The sequence below is a fragment of the Poecilia latipinna genome, unplaced genomic scaffold (genome assembly GCF_001443285.1).
Source record: "Poecilia latipinna isolate Pla-1442-1.1 unplaced genomic scaffold, P_latipinna-1.0 Scaffold793, whole genome shotgun sequence".
Lineage (NCBI taxonomy): Eukaryota > Metazoa > Chordata > Actinopteri > Cyprinodontiformes > Poeciliidae > Poecilia > Poecilia latipinna.
Window position 1 is genome coordinate 91,226 of NW_015113409.1, and position 19,071 is coordinate 110,296.

General features: G+C 39.1%; 1 protein-coding gene across 2 annotated transcripts; it reads right to left on the reverse strand.

Annotated features, from left to right (window-relative positions):
* Positions 1–4,889: 4,889 nt before the first annotated feature.
* LOC106956159 (TNF receptor-associated factor 2-like) lies at positions 4,890–18,567 on the reverse strand. 2 transcript variants are annotated; one of them, XM_015046798.1, is made up of 11 exons: positions 17,181–18,566; positions 16,861–17,055; positions 15,387–15,465; positions 14,288–14,386; positions 13,753–13,914; positions 13,006–13,080; positions 12,803–12,877; positions 9,702–10,184; positions 9,198–9,375; positions 8,953–9,101; positions 4,890–7,571 (listed from the first exon to the last, which is right to left on the reverse strand). In XM_015046798.1, the coding sequence occupies exons 1-11, from the start codon at positions 17,354–17,356 to the stop codon at positions 7,353–7,355; spliced, it is 1,890 nt and encodes a 629-aa protein (XP_014902284.1). In that variant the 5' UTR covers positions 17,357–18,566; the 3' UTR covers positions 4,890–7,352. The 2 variants fall into 2 exon arrangements, with proteins under 2 accessions (XP_014902284.1, XP_014902285.1); XM_015046799.1 differs by lacking the exon at positions 12,803–12,877 and having other exon boundaries at positions 17,181–18,567.
* Between the last annotated feature and the right edge of the window lie 504 nt (positions 18,568–19,071).

Here is a 19,071-nt window from a genome sequence, read left to right on the forward strand (position 1 = left end):
TTGAGTACATTTTTGCCTGTGTATTTGTACTTTTACTTAAGTACATTTTTTGAGTACTTTCTCCACCATTGGAAAACTGTCATGCTTGCTGGTGTTTGGTTGAGGATCCAAATGCAGAATGGCAGAGAAGTAGAGTTTATAATAAAAATATGATGAACAACAACTTGCCAAAAATTCCACAAAAAGCCAGAGTCCAAAGCAAAATGTAATCCAAGGAACACAAACCGGAAAACACAATGAGACAAAGGAACCAGACTAATGAGTGAGTGAGAGGACGAGAAAGTAAATGTAACACTAAAGAATAATAGACACAATAAATAAAGTGGAATCATAGAGGAAGCAGTAACTAAAGGACAGGAACAGGACTTAAATTAAATAACACAGAACAATGATGAAACTAAAGCGACTAAGAAAGCAGTGAACTGAAATAAAACCAAAGCACAGCTGATCTAAATAAAAGAAGAGGAACTAAGAAACAGAAAACAGAACCCAACTAAACAATACAAGTACAAAACCAAATCTGGTTGTAACCTTGTTATTAAAAGCAGCAAATATTACATTTTCTCTCACTGTTGGATTGGATGAGGGGAAAAATGAAATAACTTTATTACCTGTTAAGCTTCAAAATGTTTCTGGAAAGATGCTCTGGAATTATTTTGTTTATTTATTCATGTGAAGTCATACATGTCTTCCACTGATCGGGTCATGTGTTGAGCTCAGCATGATGGTGATAAGTAAGCAAAGACAGAGCGCCCTCATGTGGTCAAAAGCTCCAGTGCAGTTTGAGATATTTACAGCTGGAGGGAAATTAGAATATAGTGAAAAAATGAACATACTTCTTTATGGTCTACATGATCAGGAGGAAGACAAAAGGTCAATAGTGAAGAAGCTGGCAGTTCAGAGGGTTGGATCCATGATAGTGAGAGGAAAGAATAAGTGTTGTAGAAAAATGAAAACCGGCAACAGGGAAAACCGCAACAAAAACAAAAGCCATTTAAGAGTTTAGAGGAGATTCATAATTCTTCTGGCGTCAGAGGTTGAAGAGCGACTGGGACACAACCTGCAACTGTTTCAGAGATGTTAGAACCATCTAACCTGGGCAGAGGAGAACCAGAACTTAATTCCATCTGTTTTCAGATGGAAGTAAAAAAAAATCATCAGCTAAAAGTCAAGGTCCAAGAGTCTGGAGGACCAGAATCCATGAAGCGTGGAGTCCAATGTGACGTGTCCACAGTCGGTGATGGTTTGGGTTGCCATGTCCTTTGTTGGTTCTGGTCCACTGGGTTTTCTGAGCTCCACAGTCAGTGCAGCTTCTAGCAGGAAGTCTCAGAAAACGTCCTGCTTCCCTCTGCTGACCAGCTGGATCGAGAGGCTGGTTTGATTTCCATTTGGACTTGGTTCTGACCCACATTGAGAAGGGTACTGAACTGGTCCAATGATCATGGTGTTACTATGTTTGATTGGTCAACATCCACCCCTGACCTTTAACCCCACAGAGAATCTCTGGGCTGTTAAGAGGAAGATGACAGACAGACCAACAGTGCAGTAGACCTGCAGGCAGCTGTCAAAGCAATCTGGGCTCCAGAACCTCAGGAGAACCACAGGCTGATCTCCTCCATGCTATGCTGCACTGATGCAGTAATTCATGCAAAAGGAGCCACCACCAAGTATCGAGTCCTTTTCACTAGGGCCACATTTCTGTATTAATTTTTTTTTTTTTTTACTCATCCGACATGGTGGGGTTGATGATTTGGGGTTCTTCTTAGCTGTCATTTCTAATGAATTAACACCTGAAATGTATCAGTGGATCCATGTTTCACTGTCTAAAATAAATTAACGTTTCAATGATTTTCCGATTTATTAAAATTAATCTATCTAAACATCGGGACATTAGAACACAGAGTCTTTGCATGGAGGGCATTTTAAAATCTTTATTAAATCAAAATACAAATATGGAACAAAATTTCCTCTGTACAAAGAGTTAACTAACACATGACTTTCTATCCACAGAATGCAGCAGAAAGAATGAGTACAACTGATGTCACCGCTACAGATGAAGGCTCTTCATCCTAATCTCAGCAAGGCCTTTAGAGGAATAACCCAGATCCACGGGAACGGAGGTGGAGGGAAAGCAAAAAGTGACTAGTTTCAGTTTCTGAAGCAGTATTTATCAAAACATTGTTTATTCTGTTGCAGAACAGTGAGGCAGTGTGGCACTTCCTACATGTCAGCGTCGCTGATCCACGGAAACATCAGCTGGCTCAAACGGAACCGCCGCGCGGTTCTGCCTCTGAGCGGACGAAAGCCTGCGTGTGACGTCAGGTGGATGCCGATGAAATGTGAAGCCCTTTTGTTGTAAACGAACCAGAAGTCCAGGCTCACGTCAGCCGAGCATCTGCTAGTGCTACAACCAGAACACACTGTATAGGCAGGAAGAAAAGGGGCTTCATTTGAGGCTGCTGGAACGTGCAAAACGGAGATCACTACACGTGCAAAAACACTCATGAGAAGAGAAACGGAAACGTGTTTCAGAAAGGAACAGAATGCAACAAGCTGAAGTCAGAACGGAGACGCAGCTTGGCAAGAATGAGCCGGATGAACTACAACATGCTTTCAAACGACCTCAACAGAAAACGTTTCTAATCAATAAATATTATCTATGCATTATTTAAATATATTTACTTCTCCAACTGCCCCTCAGGGTTCTCTCTTACTTTGTATAATATACAATAGTGAAATCATAAAAAGTACATAAGAACCTGGCCAACGATGTGAACCAGTGGCCAACGTTATGCATGGTGTCCGACTGAAGCCTCTCATGCACAGAGATGGATCAGTGTGTGTTGAGGTTTAAAAGCATGCTGGTTCACCAGCCTCACTCTGAACATTCACTACTATTCGCACGCAAAGAAAAACATTCAAGGTCACAAGAGATTTTAGAACATGTTGTAAATTAAAAAAAAAAAACAGAAAAACAATACAATTCTGAAGGATAAGATGTTCTAAAACCCAATGTTCATAATATACTGTTATGCTTAATCATACAGGATAGCACATTTAAAAATATTCAAGATTACATAACATAAATACAGGCACTTCTTTTTCTAGGAAAGTAGGTTGGTTAAAAGGTGGAGAAGACGAGTCGATAAGGAAGAAAGATAATCAGTTTTCTTCTTCCATCCCAACAGTGCTGCGTAAAACTGGATTTTTCTTCTGGTTTTTGTTCCTCTTAAATGTTTCAGATATGTCTTACAAATTTTAATACCAGGTAATGATAACCTGATAATTTACAAAATGCAGCTTTCCAAAAATTATTTTATTTATTATGGAAAGAACAAAAACAATCCAAAGATAACTGATCGCTTTATGCAAATTATGAATCAACAGTGATTAACCACAATGCTTGGTTCATCTTGGTTGCCTTAGCCTAAGCCAAGCCTGACTCACTGTAAGAATACAATAACAAAAAAAAAAAAAAAAGAAAGAAAAATCACATAGCTATCTGACAACATGAAACAAACTGGACAAAGCACCTAAAACAACAACAAAACACATCAAGCCCTGATCTAAGAACAGGGCCAAAGACCCTTCTCACTTTTACAAAAAAAATAATAATAAAATTAAATTAAATCATTCTGACCAGCAGGCTTTCTATGAGAACATCCTGTGGATGCTGAGATCATACATGGTGGTGGCAGTGTGATGCCTGGGGCTGCTTCCTGCTGCTGAAGGGTTAGGGTTAAGGTTAGGGTTTAGGGTCATGACCATAAGCTCAAGGACACATGGGTTATGCAGCAGAAAAATAACCCAAAGCCCACAAGAAAGTTCAACTTTGCTAAAAAAAAAACATAATAATAATAATAATAATAATAAATATTTTAAAGAGGCCTAGTCAAAATGTATATATAAATGCCATTTAAAAATCAAAACTGTTTCAGTGTGGTTGAATAAAAATATTTCCAAGAAGAGTTAACCAAAGATCCTCTGGAGTTTTGCAAAACACTCATTTTCAGTTGAGTCAAACCCATGATGGTTCTAGTTCCTGGGGGTGAATACTTTTCTGTAAAGCTGCTTGTATGTATTTACTCAGTTTATCTCCATCTGATATTAAGACGCTCTGAAACATGCAAGTGTAACAAAAATAAAAGAAATCAACACCAGAAGACATGTAAGGTGACACACACTTTGACCTCACTGTACACACCGTTAGCCTTATCAAGAAAAATATATTTGTATAGATTGGAAACAAGTGTTTCAGCTAGGGGTGCACTGATTTATCAGTGCCAATTTCCTTCATTTGGAGAGATTGGTGATCAGCTGATGCTTACATGTGAAGCAGATCTTATCTTATCAGCAATGGTCTTAAAAATCAACCACTGTCCTCTTTAGCTCTACTAAAGAGCCATGTTTGAGTGATAGACTGGTCATGTTTGCAAATTTGTAGTTAACTATAGTCACTCCACTGTTATCAACTCAGTGACTTTCTTGCTAAATTTAGCAACATTTCAGAAACAAAACATTCCAGCCAATATCAGAATCAGCAGGTCAAGCTTTTTGAAGATTAGTAATCTGCCAGAAAACTGTCATCGGTGCACCCCTGGTTTCAACTCAACAAAAATCCCATGAAAATATAAATGTTTTTTACATGAACTGTGTTGGAACATTAAAGAACTCAATAACATCAATTCATTTCAGCCTGCAGTCTCCATTGGTACTGCATCTCTGAAGTCATCTCTGAAGTTATTTTTGCTTTGCATTTTCCTTTTGTCTTTTTAGAGAAAGTTTGAATTTTTTTGCATGTTGTCAATGTCTTCAACAATTTTTTTAAGGAAGGGATCATTTTGAGAGAAAGTGTTGGAAGATTATAAAGTTGTTACAGACCATCAGCAGTCCATAACTCTCTGTCCACCTTTATTCAGTGTAACCGAAGGCAACAAAACAATAACCAAGGCTTGATTCATACTTCACACCACAGAATTTCTTTCAGAGGAAAGGAACTGGAAAGACACATTGACAGGAATGTTAGCAGCAGAAGTACGGCAGACAGAACTGATGGGCTTCAAGAGACAAATGATTCCCAAAGAACAGCAGAGCCAGACACGGACCAATCGCTGTTATGCAACAGTATGTGAGAAATTCTGACAACACTGTGAGCAAAGCTTATGGGAGAAACATAAAATAAGAATGATGACATCACCAAATGTTGGACAGTACACAACAGTGAGCGCAACAGCCAATAATGGTCTGATCTATTGCTTTGACTGTAGACTTTATAATCTGCCTCTCTGTATTGTCAATCATCAGCAATGCTTAAATACATAGTGCATCATTTAAAATGCAAAAAACAATTCTATAGGTGGAATTAAGATGATAGAATCACTTTATGCACTTTATGGAGTGTTGGTGCATACGTACATCGCTGGCACCAAGTAAAGCACTAAGAACTGACCGAATCGGATGGATTTCAATGTGCAACCAGATCCATTATGTGGCATCTGGCTGATCAACATGGCAGGTGATGTTCTTTTTTTTTTTCCACAATGCGAAACCAAAATGTGACACTAACCAGACTCCATCAAGTTCAATTCATTTTGTCTGGCATGTCTGGGAGCCGTCCTCTGATCTTCACTCAGCGTTTCCGCCGGCAACTGCCTGCAACATGTCACTCAAACTGCCACTCGACAAATATGAATTTAGAGGAAATGTTTGAAACGCATTTAAAATGTTATTAAGCATTGGTCACTGGTGTTAAAATGTGGAAATACTGTCTGAATAACATCATGGGCTGTACCTCCAATCCACCCATATGATACATGTAACAGTTTATTTCGATTGGATTGAAGATTGTTTTTTTTTTTTTTTTGGTGGCGTTAACTCAAAAGTCTGATAATAATCAGACCTGGGCAGGAATTTTAGAAGCTTTAGTTTTAGTATAACCTTTTCAGTTTTCCATTTCTCCTTTCAGACGTAGAAGCTCTGATCTCCTTTTTGTTCAAATAATCTATCCAGAATCGAACACCTGGGTGCTTCATTTGGTGTTTAAATTTCTTTGGTTGCTTTTCTGCAGCCAATTGTTTTAAAAGCATGGCATATATTTCCCTGTGCATAGCTTGCACACCTGTATTAAAAGTGTTACTTAAATAAATCTGAAGTCCTATTAGATTACACCACCTTCAAAGCAAAGCGCTCATTTCATGAACATGACTTTTGAAATAACTATCAACAAACTATCAACAAGTCACATCAAAACAGAGAACAAGACCAGCAGGAGAAATGTGCACATGTGGACTCAGACATACAGTAACTATAAACACATATGAAACTACAAGTGTTTTAGCTCATGTGTTACCAGAACGTTATGCTGGCTTTCATTAACCAAGCACCATATTGATGCTGGGACTGTAGCGGCCTGTCACTGTAACGGCTTCACGATTATCAAACCAACTTGGACCACATAATACAGTTGACAAGTAGTTCATTTTCTCCTCCTTAAAGCTACTGAGTTTGCAAACAAGGCGATGATTACAAAGAGGATCTGACTGAAAGTCTGAATCCAGGAACACCAGTTCTAAAACCACTCGGCTTGGCATCTGGGAAAAAAGAAATATCTGGATAGTTTTTGGTTTTATTAACTCATATTTTCTTATTTTTAATTAACTCAGACCACTTTCTTTTCAGCTTGACTCACGTGTGAATATTTTCTCTATTAAACCCTTTAATTAGTCCCAAACCAGCTAGTTAAGACGGAAGGAAACTTGCAGTACCAGAAAAACAATCTTGTTGGAAATCAGTGGAACGATCACAGAAGACTTAATGAGTGTCATTAAAGAAGCTGAATATTTTCAGGGACTTGCGTGTTTGTTAGTTATCTTAGCAGTTAGTAAGTTTCTGGGTTATAACTAGTAATAACAAGAGCATTAACTAGTGCCTACAGGAAAGCTTCCTTTAAACCTTGAAGGTGAGCCCCTTCTGAAGCACCAGGAGCTTCAACATGTTCATGAGGGATTAATGAGGCGGGCAGAGTCGGCTCGTTTCACATAGTACACTACACACTTGTTGGAATGCCTTGGTTAGTAAAAACGCTGTTTAAAGTTCTGCAGTCACTTTGGTGAATAGTCACAACTTTGATGCATAAAAGCTCCTTCTGATTGGTAAAACAGAGACTGAAGGACTTGAATAGCCAACAAAGAAAAAATGATATCTTGCATATTGTCAACAACAACTGATTCCAAAACCAAACGACACAACACCTCCCAGAGAGAAGTGCTGGTTACTGCTAATACGAAGGCCGGTTGATGAACAGGTTAGTCGCAACAAAAGGCAAAGTTGGGATTTCTGCTCTTACGATTTCTCTAGAGCCCAGTGAGGTCGACGATGGCCTTTATGAAGATGGTGTCGTCACGAATGTAGGAGTTTTTGGAGTCCAGCTTGGACAGAGGACAGAAGAGCGGGCAGCCGCTGGCGATGTTCATGTCGCTGACGGGCCTCTGGAAGGACGAAGATGAGATGTCGGGCCGGAAGGCATCGATTATGTGCTCCCTGTTGTTCTGGTCAAGCAGCATGAGGGTAACCTGCACAGATGGTACAAGTATTACCCAACGGCGGCTTCAACAGGGAATCTGGAGCTGAGGCGGCTTTTGTTTCACTGTTTGAAGGCTGATATTGGAGATTAGTGCAGCAGAGATTTGCACTACATAAGACTATTCTCTACAGATCAGACTGAACTAATGTTAATAATGCGAATCCCACTAAAGGTGCATTTAAAGGTGCACCTACAAAGGTGTGTTGTAGACTTCAGTTTTCTGGAATCTGGTCTTTAATGCCTAGACCAAATGAGAATATCAGGGTAAAACCCTCAGGAAACAGCCCTCTTTCAATTTCAGGGCGTAAGAAGAAACTTATCTGGCCTTTGAAGTAACGTCAGGAGAACAAGAGCCCACAAAACACTTCTTAGTCATTTATTTAGAGAGAAGTCAAAATAAAAATGCTCTGAATGAAAAATTAAGTACACCTCAAGAGTTAACAGCTTATAGACCTTCCTCTAAAGCTGTGGTTGTAACCTTTTTATATATTTGTTAAAACTGTCACCAAGACAGATAATCTGTCTCAGCTATTGCCTGAACTTATGACTGTAGAACACTTTAGTGCACAAAACATTCATGTAATCCTACAAACAAGTTCAAGTCTACAGCCCTCCACTACGGTGTTTAACACTTGGTGAGACGTGTTTGTTCTGGTTCCGTTTCTAAAAACATGGCGCCTTCCACCATGTCCAAATACATCTACTTCTGTCTTATTTCTTCAAAAAACATTGTTCCAGAACAATGTCGTTTGTTCAAATGCAAGTTAGCAAATGTGCATCCTGCTGCCATATTGGTTTTAAAGGAAAGAGTTTCTCCTGGGAACCCTTGTAAATACAACTGCACAATGAAAACTGAATTTTATTTGTTGCAACTGGAGGATGAGTCAAGTGCAAATGATGTAGGTTGTGTGATTAATGGGAGTGTTTACTGTGTGCTCTGCTTGTTACAGTCTGATGAGTGTCTGCTCTCCACCTTACTTTCTTTTGTTCCTCAACAGGGAAAGCTGCCTACTCCTCTATTTAGACAATAATAAGTAGATTAACACAGCTTTATATCGTACACTCTGATGTGGTGTTCTCTGCTGGATGTATTATAGGCTTAGAAAATAGGCCACAAAAGCCTGGACCCAACCATCAAGCAAATCATTTTGGCCTGTCCATGCCTGAATTTTGGGTTCAAAACTTACACTAAGCATAAGAAAACTATGAAATTTTCTAATTTAAAAAATTCATAAAAGTTTATAAAACTTTAACTCAACTCATCCTGGTTCCAGTCTAGATGGAGAGCCCTACAGGTAGTTTAAATTTATTTGGATTCTGTTAAAAAAAGCAACATAATGTTTAAACTAATAAAAAAAAAAGACTTCTACCTTCTGATTGAAAGGCCACTTAAGGAGTGCGTCACTGTGTCCTCTCATCACCACAAAGAACAGAGACAGGTGTGTGCCGCGGCCCGTCCCGTCACCATTCAGGTAGATTCGTAAGCACATCTTGTAGCCGTATTTACTTGTATAAAACGCTGGAAGACAAAATCAAACGACTGAGTGAGTGTGAAGATCTTGGTTATTCCAGGCCATAAGCGCTTGGTGAGAGCATCTCCGGATGGAACGCTGACCGGGAGAGAACATAGCAGGAGCACGGCCAGCCACGGCATCCTGCCTTTTCTTGGTGAAATCAGAGATCTTCCAGATAAAGACGCCATCGTAGGTGGCTGCAGACATCTCCCTCATCTTCCCCTCCATCTCCACGATGGACAGGTCCCTCAGGCTGACCGTCCTTTCCAGCTGACGGACCTGCAGCAAAGCACCAAAGGAATAAGACCGTTTTAGCTGGATATTTTCAATCCACTAAATCCAAGGAACACAGCAGATGAGTGAGGGAGGGAGCTGTGGAGAAACTACTTAAAGCAGGGTCAGGTTCTTGAAAGATATTTTAACCCATCATCTCTAAATGGAAAGAGTGTGACACAACTCCATACCAAGACATGACCATCAACCTAAACTGACAGGGTATGATGTGTTACTGAGTATGTTATGGTGTTATGGGCTATGATGTGGTGGTACTGGGTATAGCTTTGTGTTACTGGGTATGTAAAGAGGCATCCAGGGCTCGTTCATACCTTGTTGCTGAGAATCTCGATCTTGTCCTGGTCCAGTCTGTGCTGGCGGTTGTAGGCTTCCATGGTGGTGCAGGAACGCTCCATCTCCCGGTTCAGGACACAGACGATGTTTTCAAACGTGTTCACTTTCAGCTCCAGCTCCTGACAGCGCCGGCTCAGCTCGGCCACCTTGGTCTTCTCGCTCTGGAGCTGCAGCTCCAGGGCGGCACCCATGGCGCTGGGCAGCGGGGTGAAGGACGTGGCCAGGGTGAGAGCGCATGCACCCTGCACGGGAGCGGGGCCGCCCCCACCCAGCTGGCTCATCTTCAGCTCCAGCTCTCTGAGGGACTGGTGCAGCACCTGGAGCTTCTGGCTGGCCACCTCTAAGGTCTGCGGTTGGAGGCTCTCCAGACTCACCTTGATGCCCATGATGAAATGCAGCAGCAGGTTGAGGTGCTCGTATGAACACTGCCGCTCGTGGTCGTGGATCTTTTCCTTCTCCACCTTGGAAACAAAAATAGAAACTGTAAAATTAAGAAAATAAACAGTTTGTCTCTTTAAAGACTTGCATAAACAACAAAAGAAAACAGTAAGATTATGTGGCAGAGCTGGTTCATAATGAAATACACAATGAATTAAAGGGGCAGTACTTTGTGTTTTCCAGGCATATAGTACCATTTTGTGTTTGCTAATAGCTGCTGACTAGTCTGAAGGAGCCGAGTGGTGGAGTCACAGGGGAGGGCTGCTCTGTGAGGAGGAAGCTTGGAAACTGCAGCTCCGATGAGGACAACCAAATAAATGGTTGTTATGGAGATCGGAGGATTTCTTAAACTTGCGTGAAAGACTCAAGTAACACTCCAGGTATGTTTTTTGACGAGGGCATAATATTTTAATATTATTACTCAAAAAAATTTATTTTACCTAAACTTTAAAAGTTTAATTGTTCTCTTAGACATTTCACAGTCGCGACTGTTTCGTAGAACGTTCATCCAGCTGAATAAAGACTCACTACTGACACACAATGTGTGGACCTTAGATCAGGCAGGCTTTATAGTCTGAGTTCCAACCAAAATACAATGAGCTAATGTTAAAGTAAGATTCCAGGAGAGATCATTTATGAGTTTTAATAGAAAAAGACTTTTGTTCAGACTAACTGATTTGTCAGAGTTGCTTTCAGAATGTCAGGGACCGACAGCATTCAGAGTGGTGGTGGGGGAGCGGAGGGTTGATGACTCATCATAATCATCAACAGTTAAGAGATGAAAGGAAAAAACAACAGCAGTAGCAATTAGCTAGGGGGTCACAAATCCATGAAGTTTTTCACAAATGACTCATGATCTGATTCAGGCAATAGTCTAAAATGGTAGCTGATAAACTTTGTTCAGTTATCAGAATCAAAGTTTTGATCATTTTATTTTATAATATCTTATTTTATGGCGTCTTTGATTATTACACCGAAAAAAATGTCACTTCTTATTTTTCAACACCTTTCAAAAACTCTAAGTTGCCTTTTGCTAAAATGGTGGTTTAAACCACATGACTGAATGAACAGCACACAGCAGCTTGACATAAATAAATTTAGTCCCACATTAGTATAAAGATGGCGGTGGAAGCATCATGCTGGGGAGTTCATGCAGCAGCATTCAGCAATGGCTTCAACCAAAGACAGGAAATGCCTTTGATCCATCATGATCACTGAGTGGAACAAAACCAAAACACTATTGATCATTGATTTGTGATCAATATCGAGTTAAAACAGAGACTATGACACCAAATACTGTTTAGCTGAAGAGCTTCTTAACAAAACAGGTAGTACTAAATATTGTGGGTGTGATTAGTAACCTGATCAGTCCAGGTTTCTCTAACATTTTAAATAAAAGGATGGGTTTGACAAGATAAACCAGCTCAAAAATATTATTACGTAAATAAAAAATTGATGAGTTTCACCGAAAATAAAATATTTACAAGACAGAAAATTTGCAAGACAGAAAATGTTTATATTACCCCTGTTGCTTCATGCCAGATTAACCTAAGCGCATGTAATCCTCTGTGTTGCTTTGAAACGGTGATCATGTGATCAGTGGTCATATCTAAGGAACAATCCTTTAATCTGGAATCTAAACAATATCCAAGTCATTCAATTAAAATAACAGTTTTCTATTCTTTGTTTTTGACTACTTATGATGCCCCTTATGGTAATGCCACCCAGGGCAGTGAGCCATCTTGCCTATGCCAAACAAAACTGCTGCTTTATTGTCACATTGCATAAACAGCAGATTTAAAGCCAACAATACAAGATTTAGCAGACATGTAGCAACTACGGAAGACTAAAAGGGACAGCATTAATAAATACCTCTTTCAATCATTACAATAACCATTTATCTGCCAATCAATTTAACAATCATGTCATTAAATTGTTAAATCCAAACTTACATTACTTTATGCAGGTATTTAAATGTGTATTCAGTTATTTATGTCTCCTGTTCCTGCAGGTTTATGATGAAGTACTTCTCTGTCAAACTCACCTATCACAGTTGAGGGGTGGGGCTATGGGCTTATCACTATGCCATGAAGCAGAAGTTAGCTTTTGTTTGCAGCTTCTGATTTAGAAAATGGCTAAAGGGAAATTCCACCTAATTTTACACTACACTGAGCATCTTTAATACGCTCTTGAATGTGATAGGCAAGTTTAACAGAAAACTATTTCATGATGATGATGCAGGATCAGGAACCATGACATAATTAAATACACATTTAATTAATTATTGGTTTGCATTTTAATGATTTCACATTTATTTAAACATTTGTTTACATCATGGTACATTTAATTCATATTTTAAGGATGAGTTTGTTTGTTTTTCTTGATTTTGTCCCTTTTTATCCTCCATGAGCAACATCCTCTCCAAGAAGTGTTTTTCCAATAACTTGGCAAACTTACTGATATAGTCAAAAATGCTAAATTCTTTAGCTTACTGCAGGAAAAAAAATGTTTACCTGACCTTTTTGTTTGAATATGTCTGAAGTGTGATATATTTCATTTTGCCAAGTTATTAATGATGGAATAGTTATCACAGTAGGCAGTCATGCACATATAGCAATTTGTGACAAAAGTATCTACTTACAGACGTATCGCAGCCAACAACATGAAATCTGCATGGTGTTTTAAATTTACTGCAGAACTTAATATGGTCCACATACTGCAAAACAAAACAAAAATGAAAGAAGCCAATGGCGTAAAGAATGTCAGAGAGTTTGATCCCAAGCTCAGAGCAGAGAGAGGTTCATCAAACTGAAGAATGGAGCAGAGTGGAAACGGCCAGGATACCTTCTCACGGGGGATCTTTTTCTTCGCACAGCCTTCACAGATCATTGGGTATTTTGGGCAGATTTCATCATGAGCCTAAAACGACACCGCACATCAGTTCAAAACATTTACTGTCAGAAAGGCACACAAAACTGTAATTTGACAAAATGAGTATTTCCTTTTAAAATGTCACATCTGAAATTCAAGTTTTACTTATTTGCCCTTAGCAAATGTTTATGAACAACGGCAGATGAAAAGTGTTGTTCATTCAAATTTTATATGGACCCAAAAGAAAAAAGCTAAATATTTTGAAAGCTGCACAAAATATAATGATAATATCTTTACTGCATTATTAGTGTTAGCAACATTAACAACTGTAAGAACCACACTTTGCATGTCACTACCATTTTCTCCCAATTGGATGGAGTTTCAATGAATGAATAAATGGCCAAACTAAGTGTAAAATGAACTACGACTAATGATAATTGTCTATGATTTATCTGTGACAGATCATTTACAATATGATCCGTCACATACTCATATGATGATATGACCAATATGATAGTATGCCATAATTACGGCATATCCATGATTTTTCAAAACCATGACTAATCATGGTATTTATTATTCATGAATCCAAACCATGAATAAGTTCAGTGAAATGCTTTCAGCTTCCTGGCAGCCCAGTGTTTCTGAGGATGACCGTATTTGGTAACGGGTACAAACAAGCAGCGCATCATGAATAGTGTTTAGTTGTTTAATCCTCACCTTGATGTTCTTTAAGAGGAATGGCTCTTTGCAGTATTTGCAGTTCAGTGTCCTCTCTGGACACTCTCGCTCGTTGTGGCGCTCCTGTTCATTGGCTCTCATCAGCTCTTTACACGATGGACACATGATGATCATGAAGTCACAGTTGCCCTCATGGCTCGCCTGCAGGGGCCCAAAGGCAGCAGTTTTCTTACCACTTCATTATTTCCATCAAAAGTGCATCACAGTTCATGCCTTTGATGTGCTCATGGAACCAAAATGGTGGGAGATCTTAGTTTTGTTGCATTTAACAAACAGGAAATAAAACAATTAGATTTTTTTTCTATTTGAACACCAATCAAATCAGATCAATTAATTGAATTTTCCAAATTAATTATATTTGTAAACAAACATATTATTTATGAGCTGGATCTGATAATTTGAATGGATGATCAGATAAATCTATTTCGTTTTGAACGGACTAATCTGTCATAATCCTCAGTAACAGATGAAGGGTGTGGTTGACCCCAGAGGGAAATAATGCTCTGGGATTTACCTCAAACTCTCTGACAGTTCCAGTCCATGTGCATCCTTCATTAGGACAAACTGCTGCCAAGGCCTCCACCTCTCTCCGAGCTGCGTTGTCTGGGAACGCCTGGACAGGAGAAAACGGCTGTTATCGCTGTATAGAGTTACAAACGCTCTGCATCGGTTTACCGATGGACACAACGCTGGGAGCTCACTTTTCTCCCCTGGCTCTAATTTCTTCACCACCTATGAAGATAGACAGCAGAACTAGAGTTTCAGTGTCTGCTTCTTTTTTTTTATGGCAACAATCACAGTGTACTCAAAATGTTTTGTAGAACTGGATCCAAGACGAGCAGCAATGGGTCGGAAACCCAGAAAACACTCATAGTTACTCTGTTGACTCTCAGGGTGTTTTTATTTTTTATTTTTATTGTTTTACATCCACATATATTCTGCCTCCCATCAAGAAAATATGGAAAAGTTTAACACTAGTTCAACCTTACTACTGATCCTTTTTTATTTCACCTTTATTTATTTGATTTATTTAATCAAAGTACCCTTTGAGATTAAAAACATCCTTTTGAACAGAGACCTGGCCAAAAGGCAGCAACAAATACAATACAGAAAAATTACACAGTTAAAAGAAAATGTCAAACTATATAAAAAAAAAAACAGCTACCTGTTGTTGAATTGGGCTCAAGAACTTTTAGTTTGGATGCAAAAGCAAAAACGAGATGAATTCAGTCAATCTCAACATTTCTTGAAACAAGTTCCAAGAAGAGGGAGCAGAGTGAACAAAAGTCTTATTACCCAATTCAGTCCGAGCAGAAAGAAGCCACAAATCATGTGAACAAGAAGTATAACACTCAACACTTCTCAGTGTGACTGCAGTACAAATATAGACCAGCAGGAGTCTAGGTAATACCTTGTCAATAAAAGTTAACCAATGGGATTCCCTAGCAAACTTAGTCATAGTGACAGACCTGTGTAAGAGCTGAGCTTTATGATACTGATACTAAAACTTAAACTGAGCCTGAAGTTGACCTGCTGTGGTAGAAATCTCAGGTAAGGACTAAATATCTGAAACATACATTACAGCAAACAAAAGGAAGGTTCAATGCGCTTACACCGCCAGGCTTGAGAATGGAGGTGGGCTCCTCAAACAAGTCCTCCTTGATGCATGCACTGCATTTCTGTGGTCCAGAACTAGGAGAGGGAAAATAGATAAACCCACATCACTACTGTTTCATCTGCTTTTAACAATCTGTCAATACATCATACTATTTTCACAGGAGATTTACCAAAAAATATAAGAAATAAATGATAATATAAAGTTGTTGTACTTTGACATGCAAAAGCATTCATACCTGAAACATTTTTAGATCGAGGGCCAGGACTTTTGATGAATTAATTTCATATATTAACTTGTTAAAATTTTAATGAAATGATTCACTTTTTTTTTTTTTTTTTACAAAGTTTCTGACAGAAACCTTTGCATTTGCGCGTTTCTGATACACATGTACAGCAGCATCCGCAAACAGCAGTGATGGACGACTTTTTTTTTTTTTTTTTTGCACGTAAATGTTTTTGTCATTCAGACAGTAACACTGTTTAATTTTAACATCTTTAGCAACACATCTCTTGTCAAGAAATCTTATTGGATACGTCGATTAGACAGTATTTGAGCAGTGAGTTTATTATACACCGACTGACATTGACCCAGAATTAGGTACGTTTCCGTTTTTTTGACCTAAGGGAGAACTCAAATGAGCACTCTTGTGTTTATTTATACTCTGATAGTTATTACAAAGCTGTGACAGCATCTCAACTATATTTAATCACACTTTCTGATAATGATTTTACTTTTTTTTTACTTTTTGCGACTAAAGGATAGCAAAGAAAAAGGAAAAGTGCCATTCCATCCTACACATGCGCACTTTCAGACTAGAAACCCGGTGATCTCATTCTCCTCACCGCACCGTCACTCCAAAAAGAAAACCGATATGAGATTATTTTTAATTTATTATGTTCAATAACAAACATATAACGGTATCATTTGAAGTCCTACTGCCGATTTCTTTTCAAGATAAAAATGGAAGCAATATATGTTAATTCTGGTTAGCGTAAATACGTTATTCCAAATTTAAATAGACAGCCCAAACTCCATTCGAAAAATGGCGAATTTTAATCAGTGTAGTTGTATTTAAAGCTTTGGTGGAATATAATTAATGGAATAAAAGAGTCAAACCTTCTGGTATATTCGGCATGCAAAGCGACTCGGTAGTGATTTTATTTCCTTTACGTCGAGCCAAACTTTTCACATTTTCCACTTCCAAACCAGCCTCATCAATGAAAACACACAACCAGCTCATCACTCAGGTCCAGATTTTCTCTTGGCTCAGACAGTGTTTGTGAATTAGCCGTATGCCATATCCCCCCACTAATTCCCTTGATGTTATTCATTTTTAATCCTATAAAGTGCTTCCCGTGATAACCGGTGGAGAAGAGTTAAAACGTGAATTATGTGAATGGAGTCTGGCGGTGGGCTCCACACACTCCAGCTAGCACCCTCCACTAGCAGCCCCCACACTCACCACTCACCTCACCAGCTTGTTGAAACAGAACGAACAGAAGCGGTGGCCGCACTGGGCCTGCAGGGGCCTCCGCAGGATTTTCTGACACGAGTTGCACAGATGCTTGTCCTCCAGGTTGTTGGCCAGAATTTTCTTTGGGAAGCCCGGCTTGTTGCCTTCCAGGGAAGATGGTGGAGACGGCTCTTGTGCAGCCATTATTCCCCTTGAACAATATCGGGGGGCTCAGCGGGGTGTGTTCAAGACAACAAACACCGACTGGTGTAGTTTTCGAAATAACCGCCAGCAGTGACTCATTGCTTTTTGGCAAATTTATTAAAACGTGTATACCTGCTTATGTTTACGAGCCCATAACGACGTCTGCCGCTCACGTGCACGGAGCAGGCGTTTGAGTGAGATGGCAGTGACAGCTGAGGATGCAAGCCCGAGAGAGCCGGAGCATCAGGAAGCACGCTGCGGTGGAGTGGACTGGGCTCAATGGATTGGACCTGAGGAGAGGTGATCATCTCGGAAGCAGTGTCAGTTCTGATTCTTCAAAGTAAGGGCTTGTTGGAGTGACCTGTTCGAGCCTGCGTGGACCATAACTTGTTTCTAATGTATCAGGACATGATGAAAATGAGCTGCAATTTTTTTTTCAGATCTAACCTGTACAAAAACACAACGTACTCTAGATTTTCGTTATTTAATAAACAGAAATTAATCCAAAATGCAACAACCATGTATGAAACACTAGTACACCCATTAGTAGCTTGTAGAACCACCTTCTGCTCCAATCATCTCCCATAGCATTTCTATCTTATACAATTAAGTTTGCAAACATCTATGTTAGACAGTTCCTTCAAGGTCCCACTGACACGTTTCTTTCAGCTTATGGTCCAGACTTTGACTAGGGCCATTGTAATTGCTCTTTGACTAGGCCATTGTAATTGCTCCAATCTTCTTGTTCAACTATTCTATTGTGGATTTGTGTCAGTGTTTGGGATGTTTGTCCAATTGATGACAAATTTTGTCCAGGTTTCAGCTGTCAGATTGCTTCACATTTGTCTCCAGATTGTTTTGATGTTGCCTATGACTTGAAAATGCTCTGTGGCTGTAGAACAAGCTGAAATCATCATGCTTCCAACATGGTATTTGTGCTGATATGTTTTTTTTTTTTTTTTTTTTTTTAACCAATTTTGGTGCTCTGCATAAATACATTCTTGTTTGTTCCCTTTTGGTCAAGGTTGAAAGATATACTCATTCTTTTTCCAATTATTTTTGTTTTGTGCTTGTCATTTTGTATCTGAATCATCTCCCTCCTCCGTCATCCATTTTGTGTTACTAAGCATATCAGATTACTTGTAACTCTGTACCTGACCTGTTTACCATTGCCTTGATATTTTTGTTCTCATAAGATTGTCTGTCATTGATTTTGTGCCTTTTCCTCAGTTTTATAAGTTCATTTAACAAATTACCATCCTCTGTGTTAGACTGAACTTAGATCCGTCTCCACCACACCACACTCTTGACAACTTCAGGCCAGTAGAGTCAGTTTCGATCTTGCTTTATTGTTTTGTTCATTTCCCTGTGAAATGCAAGGTTTGGCCACCGCCCACTGCCAGACTCCATTCACATGACTGACCCTCAGAGGACAGTCAGTCATGAGAAGGTTAGCCACAGTCTGAAATGTTTTCCTTGTGTGAATATTTTTCTCCCTGAAAAATGATGGGCATCAAGTAGTTTGGAAATGATCATATAATGCAAGAGTAAAAAGCTGATGATCTGTGGTCACTGGTGATGTCTTTCGTCTTTAGCACACACATATGCTCCACACCTGCAAACTTTGAGATGATGTGACTTTATGATTGATAATCATAAGCTAATCATGCCAGTTTAGTTGGAGGCACCTCTTGTCCTTCAAAATTCCCTGGAAACAGCAAAGATGTGCTTATTTTTCCACGCAGCTTTTTTATTTTGGTTACTATCCCATTTAGGATTAGTACAACTGTTGAAACTATGACAACTGCACTGAAAATTTCAGCAGCAAGAATTTTTTGCATAGACTCTATATGCCCTCATAAGAAAATTAAGTCAACAAAATAGCCACAAACACACAAACTATTTTTATATCACTGTCTCTTTTAGAAAACAAAGACAATTTTAAAGTATAAATGTTCATAGTCTCATCAGCCAAAATAATAAAAAAATGTTCACTTTTTTTTTAACCTCCTTGAAGATGCCC

Excerpts from the sequence above, each read along its gene's own strand:
- LOC106956159 (XM_015046798.1), bottom strand. The coding sequence starts at position 17,356 with ATGATCACCTCTCCTCAGGTCCAATCCATTGAGCCCAGTCCACTCCAC. Across the intron at positions 10,185-12,802 it reads TTGTTGGCTGCGATACGTCT|GTGGAGAAGGAAAAGATCCA; the intron begins GTAAGTAGATAC and ends TTTGTTTCCAAG. Across the intron at positions 7,572-8,952 it reads AGTGGCCTTTCAATCAGAAG|GTTACCCTCATGCTGCTTGA; the intron begins GTAGAAGTCTTT and ends CCATCTGTGCAG.